We start from the raw sequence: 12248 nt of genomic DNA, 5'->3' as shown, positions 1-12248 counted from the left end.
CATTCTGAATTATGCGCAGTCTACGAAGATTTTTCTGAGTACCAGCAAGATGAACAATGTTACAATAGTCCAACTGACTAAGGACAAGTGATTGAACCAACAATCGAAAGGAGTTAATATCAAAAGTATGCTCTAATAGTTCTTAGTTTTTATAAAGTATAGAAACCCTTTCGAACCAACGAGTCAACCTGTTTTTTCATAGTAAGGGTACGATCTAAAATTACACCAAGTATCTTTATAGTTGACTGCAGTGTTCTCCCTAGGGCCTTTTAGTCGGGCGGTCCGCCCAGCTAATTTAGATGAGCGCCCAGCTATCATCCGCTCGTGAATTCTGCTGCTGCCCGCTGCTCAACATTAAAAAACAAAACAAAACAAATAAAAACCGCTTGGAGATTTCACGCCTTAGCCCGTAGCGAACTTATGCTCCAGGGCTCTAACGTGTGCGTGCCGACTTCCCTTCTCTTCCCTCCGAAGCCGGAAGTTATGTACGAGGGGGGGGAGAGAAGGGAAGCCGGCACGCACAAGTTAGAGCCCCAGAGCATGCGTTCACTACGGGCTAAGGCGGCACTAGCCTGCAATTTGTATTTGGTGTGTGTATGCGATGGGCGGCTCCCGTTCCCGATCAGGAAGACGGGCCTGGGGAGGTAAAAAATTGCTTTGGGAAAACGCAGCGCCGGCATGCTTCCTGCCTTCCTGCTGCCGCTGTCATTTTCTATTACCTATACCTTGGACTAGCAGCAGCACCGCTCTCTCCTAATAAAGAAAGTAACACCCCCTCCCCGAAAAAAAACCAGGCGATTTTCAAACCCTCCCCGTAGTTTTTTCTGTATTAATTTTCAATTTAAATTCTGACATCCAAAATTCAATTATCTGTAGAATCTCAACCACAGTTTGATTTATTTAAGAAAGGGAAGTAAACATAGAAACATAGAAGATGACGGCAGAAAAGGGGCTACAGCCCATCAAGTCTGCCCACTCTGCTTACCCACCCCCTGTCTATGCCCTAATGACCCAATTTCCTTATCTTGACCCTCGTAGGGATCCCACATGGGTATCCCATTTATTCTTAAAGTCTAGCACGCTGTCTGCCTCGATCACCTGCACTGGAAGCTTGTTCCAATGATCAACCACTCTCTCTGTGAAGAAATACTTTCTGGTGTCGCCATGAAATTTTCCACCCCGTATTTTCACGTAGATAACGCGCACCCGTGTAAAACGCGCACATGGGGATAGCTCGCGGGAAACCGAAATATATGTTAAAAAAATTTTATATACTGTGCACACCCATATACCGCGCATGCTGCCCCGACTCTCCCGTCGCCGCCCGACTCACCTTTCGCCCGCCCCGACTCTCCTCTGGCCACCCCGACTCTCCTTTCCCCCGCCACGACTCTCCTTTCCCCCTTGAAGTCCTGTCCCCACCCTGAAAGCCTGATGCCCCCCCCAACGTCCTATTCACCCCCCCGCAGGACCGCTCGCACCCCCACCCCGAAGGACCGCTCGCACACACTCTCACCCGCACCCCAACCCTGAAGGACCGCTCGCACCCCCACAGCCTCCCGACCCCCCCCCCTCATCATGTAGAAGCTCCTACCGGTGTCCTGCTGCTTCTTCTTGGCGGTCCCAGCCCTACTGTGAGCCCTGCGTCTGCGCTGCTTCCTCTTCCGGCGGTCCCGCCCTAGGGCGGGACCACCGGAAGAGGAAGCAGCGCAGACGCAGGGCTCACAGAAGGGCCGGGACCGCCAAGAGGAAGCAGCAGGACACCGGTAGGAGCTTCTACATGATGGAGGGGGGGTCGGGAGGCTGTGGGGGTGCGAGCGGTCCTTCAGGGTTGGGGTGCGGGTGGGGGTGCCTGCGTGCGAGCGGTCCTTCGGGGTGGGGATGCGGGTGCGTGCGAGCGGTCCTTCGGGGGGGGGGTGCGAGCGGTCCTGCGGGGGGTGAATCAGACGTCGGGGGGGGAAACTATGTAAAAAAAAAATTTTGTAAAACGCGCTCACGCGTATAACGCGCGCGTTATATGTGTGAAAATACGGTATGTACAGGAATTCAAATAGTGATGTTGTCAGCATAACTAAATAATTTTATTTTGAACTGGGATAATCTATTGCCTAAAGAGGCAAAATAAATATTAAAAAACATTGGAGACAGTGGAGACCCTTGGGGTACTCCGCAGGGGTTACTCCAACTATTTGAAAGTTCATTGTTGAGTTGGGCATCCTCCTGTCGGCGATTACGAGTTTGGGGGGGAGGGGGCTCGGGGTTCCGACAGGAGGAGTTAGGCATTCTCCTGTCGGTGATGGGACAGGCGGCCGCAACAACCGCAGCCGCTATACATATTGCAGCAGGGAGATCCCTTGCTGCCATAAGTATAGTGGCCGCATCTAATTTAACCCGATTCTCTAAAGACGTCGGTTACAGAATCGGCGTTTAGTATAGGAGGCCTCTCCCGGGCGGCCTGCCTGGGGAGCATTTTTTTTTTTTAAACGTGCATCCCGATTGGCTGATTAGACAGCTGTAGGACGTCTACAGCTGCCTAAAATCGGGACGCACTTTTGGAGAATCAGGGCCTTGGTGTACAGAGGCTGTTCCTGGGCTTGTTTTCCTGGACAGCGGAAGCAGGAAGTTGTGTGACCACGCATACGGTACTGTACCAGTACTCTGGATCGCCAAGACATGCTTGCCAAATAGTGCCTTATTTTCGGGGGGGGGGGGGGCCTATATTTCCCAGGTGGGGAAAAAAAGGGGGGTGTCTTACTAAAGGAGGAGGTCCTATAATGGGGGAAACACGGTAGGTAAGAGATTTACCATTCCCCAAGTTAATGCATTTTCCTATGCAGATGATATTTTCCTCCTCTGTGGACAAAAGAATATTATGCAGATATAACACAGTACTTAATGATGATTATCGAAGACTTGAGTACGTGGACGCAGAAGAATTTCCTCAAACTTAATAAACTGAAGACCAAGGTACTTTGGTTTGCGATTACAATTCATTACCATATAAAGACTTAGTGTTATTTACAGGAGAAAAGCTTAAGATTGAAAATGCAACAAAAATTCTGGGAGTCATTCTGGACTCTTACCTAACTTTTGAAAACCAGATTGATTCCTTGGTAAAAAAAATAATAATTCTTTTTCAGTTTCTCTCGAATCAGTAGAGGCACATCTCCTGCTCTCGAATCAGCTGCCGCCCAGACTCATGCTGGTTTTTTGTTTTGTTTTTCTGTTTTTTTATTTAAGTTTCATTCTTGGACAGTGCTGGCAGAAAGCCCCTTTAAGCTGTAGCAGCTCCTGTGTGGGGATTTTTGTGCACCCTGGTCTGGCAGTAGAGGAGGTAGCCAGAACAGCACTGCTGACAGCTCATAGCCAGACTCTCCTGCTCTTGCCACCCTAACTTCAGTGCAAGCCTGTGGTTTTAACCTGAGGGTTTAAAGCGGAGCTGCACTATGACGTGTTCTGTTCCAGAACATGCCGCAGTGCAGCCCCGCTTTAAACCCGTGGGTTAAAAACATGGGCTCGCACTGAAGTCGGGGTGGCAATTGCAGGAGAGTCAGGGTGAATCTCTAGGCCCAGGTGAGGCATGGTCCTCTTCATGACTGTCACTGCTCTTTTCGCTGGCTGCCATGGGGCGCGCTCCCATGCTGGGGGAGGGGGCGTCAGGACAAACGGTAGGAAACACAACCCGGGGAAGATTCCATGGCCTCCGAGGCTCAAGGAGGGGAAGGATGAGGTCACACTGCCCCGCCCAGGAACAGCGGCATCGAAGCAAAAAAAAAAAAAAAAAAAGCACAAAAATAGAAGTTAAAAAAGAAAAGTTGTTATAGAGGGAAAACTCATGCGGAATCTCTCTTCAGCAATCCGTATTGGTGATGAGAGCATTCCTCCGATCACCCCCATTTGAATATGGACCCGTAGTGAATTGGTTGGCCTGTCACGAATCGCATACAGATTGGACGCGATCGGGCAGGTTAGTGAATCTAGCCCTAAGGCAGTTAAGAACAATTAGATCTGTTTTAAACCAGATTAGTTTTAAGATAATTGTGCAGGCTGTTATACTTCCATACTTAAGACTACTGTAACTCTTTGTGTTCTGGTATTACAGAGAAAAAATAAGATATCGTAACTACTTCAGAATAGGAATAAGTTTCACAGTCCTAGACTGGTTCTCGAAATTCCTACGCTTACGCTCCTACACCGTTAACATAAACGGTACCTCATCCCCTCCCTGGAAGCCGATATGTGGAGTCCCGCAAGGCTCACCCCTCTCTCCTATCCTTTTCAATATTTACATGTCTTCTTTGAAACTCCTTCATCTATCCCCCCCTGGAAACTCTCTACACCTATGCTGACGATATCCTCATCCTCCTTGAGACCGACTCGAACCTCACTAACCTCGCTGAGAACATATCCGCATGTATAATGAACCTTCAATCCTGGGCACATTCTGTACAAATGAAATTGAACGAGTCCAAAACAAAACTACTTTGGCTCGGCCCAATATTAGGTCATTTACCCACCTCCATCCCATTATCTTCCGGCTCCACTCTTCAGCTTGAGTTTTCAAGCAAAGTCCTTGGCATCATCATAGACTCCTCTCTCTCCTTCAATTCCACATCTGGAATCCTGCGTTCAGTATTGGTCGCCGCACCTCAAGAAGGACATGGCGGTACTTGAGAGAGTCCAAAGGAGAGCAACGAAAATGGTAAGAGGGCTGGAACACTGCTCATACGCCGAGAGGCTGGATAGGCTGGGGCTCTTCTCTCTGGAGAAAAGGAGGCTCAGGGGAGATATGATAGAGACCTTCAAGATCATGAGGGGCATAGAGAGGGTGGATAGGGACAGATTCTTCAGACTGAAGGGGACAGCAAATACGAGGGGGCATTCTGAGAAACTGAAGGGAGACAGGTTCAAAACAAATGCAAGGAAGTTTTTTTTCACCCAAAGGGTTGTGGACACTTGGAATGCGCTACCGGAGGAAGTGATCAGGCAGAGTACGGTACAAGGATTTAAACAGGGATTGGATGGATTCCTGAGGGATAAAGGGATCGTGGGATACTGAGGGAGGAGCTGGGATGTAACACAAGTATAGGAAGTTAACCAGGTAATGAGTATAAACCAACCTGGTCGTGCATGTGCAAGACCGGAGGGCTAGGACTTCGATAGGAAGGCAGGACTTAAATGAGAAACCAAGGTGGCAAGGGAGCCCCTTCTGATGATTCAGACAAGTCTTGACCTGTTTTTGGGCCACCGCGGGAGCGGACTGCTGGGCAGGATGGACCTGTGGTCTGACCCGGCAGAGGCACTGCTTATGTTCTTATGTTCTTAATGACCACCTCAACTTCTTGGTAAAAAAATGCTTCTTTAGTCTTCATATGCTGAGGAAAGTGAGATCGTACTTTCATCATTCTCACTTCGTCGTCCTTGTTCAATCCACCATCCTCTCTAGACTGGATTATTGCAACTCCATCTACTTAAACCTAACTAAAAAAAAAACTCCATAGACTTCAGCTAATCCAGAACGCCGCGGCCAAGCTTATTTTCGCTAAAGGCAAGTTCGACCACGTCTCCCCACTCCTGTCCAAACTTCACTGGCTCCCAGTTCACTCCAGAGTCCTCTTTAAATGTGCCTGTTTAGCTTTCAAGAACCTACATGGCATCCTACCTCCCGTTATCCCACTCTTCTGGAACTCCTCTAACCCTAATTCCACTAGATCCTCCCAAAAACTGAAACTATCATTCCCCTCTGCAAAAGGTATATCCTGCGTAGGAAAACTAGGAACATCCTTCCCCTTTAGAACCACAGAACTCTGGAACAACCTCACATCCCCGCTCAGAATTTCAAGCTCCCTCCAATCCTTCCGCAAACACCTGAAAACTTGGCTCTTTTCAAAAATCTAACACCTCCCGCTCTTTGGTACCCTGTCCCTCTTTATCTTCCTAGCTCCTTTCCTATAACCCTTCATTGTAGCTCCTTTTAAACCTAACCCTGTAAACCGTGCCGAGCTCTACGCTTGTGGAGATGGTGCGGTATACAAACCTAAGGTTTAGTTTAGTTTAATACAGTGGCTAGACTAATCTTTCTATTAAGTTACTCTGAGAAGGCAAGTCCACTAATGAGAGAGCCACACTGGTTGCCAATGAAAAGTAGAATTCAGTTGAAGATGTTCTATAAAGGACACATATGGAGAGAACTCACAAGGACTTGTAGCTGATATTAAGGTTACATGTTCATTCTATACCTCAAGAACAACACAGCGCTTCAAGCTACCCTTTCCCACCCCCTACCCCCAAGTTCACTGGAAAAATTATTTGAGTCAACCTTTGAATTTCAAGGTCCCAAAATATGGAATAACCTGCATCAGAAATCTTCTTACTACTATTTCAGGAAAATCTTAAAAACATAACTTTTCTCTCTATAACTTACATAATTGACATTCAGTTGTACTCAATGAATCCTACTGTATCTGAACTATAAATTTTAGGAATGTTGGTGTAAGCCACAATAAATCTATCGAAATTTTAGGGATATAAGAAATTGTCTAGTATGACATGGTAGTTAAAGGAAAGGATGAGAATATGACATTACACATGCTTATTAACCGCATTACCAAAAGTTCTATGCGGTTTACAAAAGATTAAATTATAAACATGCTACATGGAATAGAATCAGTTAGGTAATCAGGTATTAAGAGAAAAGATAAGTTTTTTAGCTTTTTCCTGAAATGTGTGTAGGAATCAGCTGAGAGAAACAATGAACGAAATTCTTTTTCATGAGAAGCTACCCGAGATGCTAAAGAATGATTAAGAAATTTTTTGCTTTTACAGCCCTTTACAGGAGGAAAATTGAATAAAACATGAGTTTTTCTACTGTGTTTATGTGTGGCTATAGGAAAACTATCTGTAAGATAGATAGGAACTGAGCCATAGAGAACTTTATAGCAAAAACAGCCCAGCTTGAACAGTACGCAGGCTTCCACAGGTAACCAGTGAAGTTCACAGTAAAACAACGTAACATGCTCATATTTCTTCAATCCATAGATCAATCTGACTGCTGTATTTTGAATCAGTGATAGTCTCGACAATTCTTTCTTAGTGACTGATAAATAAACAATATTACAGTAGTCAAGGAGACTCAATAAGAGTGACTGAACCAATAATTTCAAGGCAGAAAATTCAAAATAGGATCTAATTGTTCACAGTCTCCATAGAGTAAAGTAGCTTTTACGTACAACAGCATCTATCTGACTTTTTCATTGTAAGATGTTGATCTAAAACGATTTCTAATGTTTTAATCGTTGGGTGAATAACTTAAGATGTTGAATGTATATTAATGGAAAGTTCACACGCAGTTTTACTAGGTGACGCTATGAAAAACTTGGTTTTATCAGAATTAAGTTTTAATTTGAATTGCTGCATCCAGAGATTCATCCTTTCCATTACATTCTCAATTTGAGAAGTAATCTGAGATAGAACTGAATTGACAAATACCTTGAGATCAATAGTTGCATGCTTGCCAATTTGAAACACAAACATACATTTGAAATTATATAAGGTTAATAAAGCTGAATTCTTTTTAAAATGCAAATTTTGAAAATCCTTATATAATTTTAAATAGCCCCTCATATCTGCTGCTTAGCTGTTAGCATACTGATAGTTAGGTTACATTTTCAGCAACTGACTTTGCTACTAAGTGTACAGCTTTTTTTGCTGGCCTGGGTCCAATCCACATCTCTCTTTCAATGTGGCTGTTTTGAGAAAATATTCAATGTTATGTACATAATCATCTAACAGCAATTAAAAAAAATAAAAAATAATTTAGAAAGCACTTATGCAGCTGACGGTGCATCACTACATTAGTGATTTTCTGTCAGGTCATTTATTTTTAACAATATCCCTTGAGATAAAAGAGTGCATGGAACACACTAAAATAAAAGAGCACAAATATAAAAATAGCTAACCAAAACATTCATGAATGTTTATTTATATAAGTATCTACAGAAAAGAGAATACAAAAGGGTTCGTCAATTCCACTTTTCACATCAAAGCCTTGAAGCAAAAAAAAAAAAAAAAGTGGATCCAGTTATAAACTGTGAAAAGAAAATCTAAACAAAACTAGCTGCCTGTCCTCTTATGTGTATCAAGGTCTTTTAAAATAGGCACAAAGCCAATGAAGGAAACGATGCTGTGACAGCACAGAAAAAGTACTAAAAGAGATCTAACTAATCACAGCATGTACTTTTCACATCAGAGTCCTAAGGAACTCCTGAAACTAACACTGGGAACAGCTTATTCTCCCGAGATTAGGTAGCAAAACTCAATTTCAGAAAATCCAGTCAGCAGGTGGAACTGTGATGATTCAGCTTCTCATCAGCCCTAATGCTCTTCAGACGCCAATAAGGATGAGGCTCACCCAAACAGGAAGAGCTGGCCAAGGAGCTCGAAAACACCGAACTCCCTCGTTTTGATCAGGCACCCAAGTAAACCTTGCAAACTGATAGTCGCAAGTGACCAAACCATACAGAAAGCAGATTATTATTATTTTTTTTTAAGTTATAAAACTAAAAGAGAAAATATTCAGAAAAACTGAACTAGTTTTGGGTACAACCTACTCCTCCTCTCACCTTAGGTTCTGCATCCCCAGTCCTATATGTTATGTCTGTCTAAGTTAGACTGTAAGCTCTTCAGAGCCGGGACTGTCCATTAAATGTCAACATTTGTGCACCTTTCAGCGCTATAAAAGTGATATATAGTAGCAGCACCTACTGGCACGCTGCGCCCCGTGAACTTCGGAATGGAGAGAGAAGCCTGGAAGCCAGCTTGATCATTCTCCCCAACCCTCTTGGTTTCGCTTCTCCCCACCACCTGTCGGAGACCTCCCGAACCCCAGGCGAAACAAACCCACCCGCTCCGAAACTCACCTCGTACTCCACGATGTTGTTGGACGTGACAAAGATGCCGATGCCGATGGGGATGAAGATGAGGCCGATGACAAAGAAGGCGGGCAGCACGGTGCCGGCGGTGAGGATGGGCTGCCAGGCGGGCAGGCGCTGCTGCTTAAAAGCGGTGTTGTCGGGTTTGCGGCTCTTGGCCGGAGCCCCGGGCCCGGCGCCCGAGGGATGCCCGTCCTCCTCCTTCCCGCTGTAATTCATCGCCATGGCGCGCGCGCGCTCTCTCTCAGTCCGCGCTTCCTTCCTCGGCTGAGAGGCCGAAGCGAGCCCCGCTCCCAACTTTACACACCAGGCAGCAACCCCGTCCTCGCCTTAAAACGCCAGCAGCAGCCGCAACAAACGCTCCTCTCCCCCGCCTCACGCCCTCGCTCTAACCGCGAACGGACACCCGTTTCCGCAGCCGGAAGTGACGTCACGGCAGGTCGCGGCTCAGGGCTCCGTCCCACGCCCGCTACGCTGCGCGTGCGCAGCACCTGTCGCATGTCTGGGAAATGAAAAAATAAAAAATCGAATGGCTCGTGCTTCAAGGCTTAAAGGAGGCGACGATAACGGGATCATCTGCAGTGGAACATCTTAGTACAAACTTTCCCTGAAATTCCATGTCAGAAACAATTGACCTGTTCACTTCATTTATTTGCATACCCAAGGATCACCGGCTGTAAATACAAATCCTTTTTGGACAGATCTTTCATTTTCCAAGCAAGCAAACAACAGTCCTGGCTGGGCAACTACATCAATAAAGCCAGGCTGACCTAGGGCGCCTTTCGGAAAGTAATTAAAACTAAAACCATACTGTTTGACCGATTCATCTCCTAACCAGAAGCCACACTAAACTTATTTTTTCCTTCTGTCTATTAATATATTGTACCTTCACCATTTGCTTTTTGTAATTCACTGATTGTCCAGCCCTTTTCGATGTGAACCGCCTAGAAGTCATCTGACTATGCCGGTATAGAAGAATAAAGTTATTATTATTATTATTTATACGGTTTGTATACCACACTTATCTTGCGCTCTTGGTGACGAACCAGTAAAACATTCATACAAAAATTACAGTAATACAAAATCACAGCAAGTTTATTAAAAATTTGATAAACCGCCTATCATACTTCTAGGCGGTTTTACATTGTAAAATAATCAGGTATATCATTAAGGAGGGTAACAAACATAAGATTAACTGGAACAAGAGAATTGAAGGTAAGAAATCCATCTTAAGAAGTAAAGTAAACCAAAGCAGGGAAAATAGGAGAGGGAGGGGTAATCTCACTTGAAAACCGGAGCAAGGAGGAGTCAGGATGCTGAAGCAGGAAAGATTTAAAGATTAAAGGCATCCTTAAAGAGGAATATTTTCAGTTTTCCTTTAAATTTTTCAAGAGAGATTTTGTTGCGTATCTTCAGTTTATCTCTGACTACATCATTACCAAATTATAGAACATAAGCATTGTCATTCTGAGACCGACCAAAGGTTCATAAAGTCTAGTATCCTGTTTTCAGTGGTGGCCAATCCAGGTCACACGTACCTGGCAAGCTCCCAAAAAATAGATATGTATATTCCTTCACCTGTCCTAGTGGATCACCACAGACCAGCAGGGCCAGAAAGTAGATTCTTCATAGCCCTCATTTTATCAGATAATTTCTTTGTATGATAATTATTTTATCCAAACATTGTTTTATAGCAAAAAAAATTTTGATATGCTTTCATTAGCAGTTTCTACATATATATATTTATGGATGCACAGTATGTGGTTTTTAAATGTTTTTGTGGGGTTTTTTCCAAGTTTTTATTATGAAAGTGAAAATACAAAGAAAGTATACCATAATCTGGAAACAGAAACAACCAGAAACAAACCAAAGCACACGATGAAAGAGTCTACCGCGTGGTGTCTGCACGGAGACAAATGATCCCAACCAAGAATCCAAACACCAACCCCCCCCCCCCACCCCTCCAAGCACTCCAGTGTCAGAAATTCAAAAGAGCACTTCGGGCACCATGGGACAAACTGTTCCAAACAGGAGCCCAAATCGCCCGGAATTTCCTCCATTGACCAGGGCCACAATTCTTAGTATCCAAATATTCATACTTCAACAGGGTAAACAATACATTTTTCCACATAGTAAGGGAAGGCACCTCTGCCTGCCTCCATAACAAAAGGATGCATTTACGAGACAGCAACAAAGCTTTGTTTTTAAATGTTTTTATTATGTTCTTTTTATTTAGTTTGAGTCCTGATGCAGGCCTGCAGGCCGAAACACAACTCGTGTAGAGTCATTTGAACTTTTATCATACCAATAAAGCCTAACTGGTTTGCTGTCTGCTCCATCTCTTCTGTTGCTGGTTTCTTGTTTCATTCCTCTGTTTCCTCTCCATAAAAACAATACCATCAGCATATCCTGCATCAGTAAATGTCAGGCCAATTCTGCACCGTATTCCACACCCACATGCGTACCCAAACTTTGCCTCATGACACTATCAATGACCACATTGAATAACAGTGGCAACACTGCACTTCCTTGTCTTACATCTATGGACAATGAAGCCATTTTGACAATGAAATTGGATTTTTTTTCACCATGCACCTTTGTTCTGCAGGGTGTTCTATCACAGGAGGCAGAAATAATTTGGATTAATTTCTGGGGGATTCCAGTCAGTGGCGTAGTAAGGGTGGGGGCGGTCCACCCTGGCGCCGTCTTGGTGAGGGCATAGGCACCCATCCTCCTCTCTGCCTCCCCCCAATTCCTTCCCCACCCCCACCGCTGCGTGGGCGGGCCGCTTCCCTTCCCCAGTACCTCTGTAACATTCCTAGTACGAGCAGCATCCCCTAATCTGCTGTTGTGCCAGCATCAATTCTTCCTCTGACATCACTCCCTGGATCTGCGCCCTAGAAGTGATGTGAAGAGGAAGAGCCAACGCTGGCGTGACAGCAGGTTGGGAGTTACTGCTTGTGCCAGGAACATCACAGAGGTATGGGGGAAGGGAAGTGGTGCACACATATAGGAGGGAGTGGCGAAGGAGCATGTGGAGGTAGGGGGTGGCAAAGAGGGCAAGGGAGGGGTGCCACCACCCCAAGTGCCTCTCACTCTCACTATGCCAGTGATTCCAGCCACCCAAAGTACTTTTTACACAGATTCCCTAAGGACGCTGCCATGGGAATAGCAACACGCTCCAGCTGGAATGTCCCTATTATCTGGAGTAGCACTGGACTCGAATAGTGGTGTCCGCAGTCATCATTGGTTAGCATGTAGCTAACAAACTAACCCCCCCCCCCCCTTTTACTAAGCAGTGTTAGAGGTTTCTACCAC

At 45.1% G+C, this 12248-nt stretch overlaps 1 protein-coding gene across 1 annotated transcript in view; it reads right to left on the bottom strand.

Annotated features, from left to right (window-relative positions):
- The window catches only part of TMEM30A (transmembrane protein 30A), a 43619-nt gene extending 34235 nt beyond the window's left edge, over nt 1-9384 (bottom strand). The window contains exon 1 of the mRNA XM_033937684.1: nt 8919-9384. Within this exon, the coding sequence (XP_033793575.1) occupies nt 8919-9155 (237 nt within the window). The 5' untranslated portion in view covers nt 9156-9384. The remainder of the gene's footprint in view (nt 1-8918) is intronic.
- Nucleotides 9385-12248: the final 2864 nt, after the last annotated feature.

Source organism: Geotrypetes seraphini, chromosome 3, assembly GCF_902459505.1.
Source record: "Geotrypetes seraphini chromosome 3, aGeoSer1.1, whole genome shotgun sequence".
Lineage (NCBI taxonomy): Eukaryota > Metazoa > Chordata > Amphibia > Gymnophiona > Dermophiidae > Geotrypetes > Geotrypetes seraphini.
Note: the sequence above shows the minus strand (reverse complement) of the source record. Positions and strands in the feature narration are given on the sequence as shown.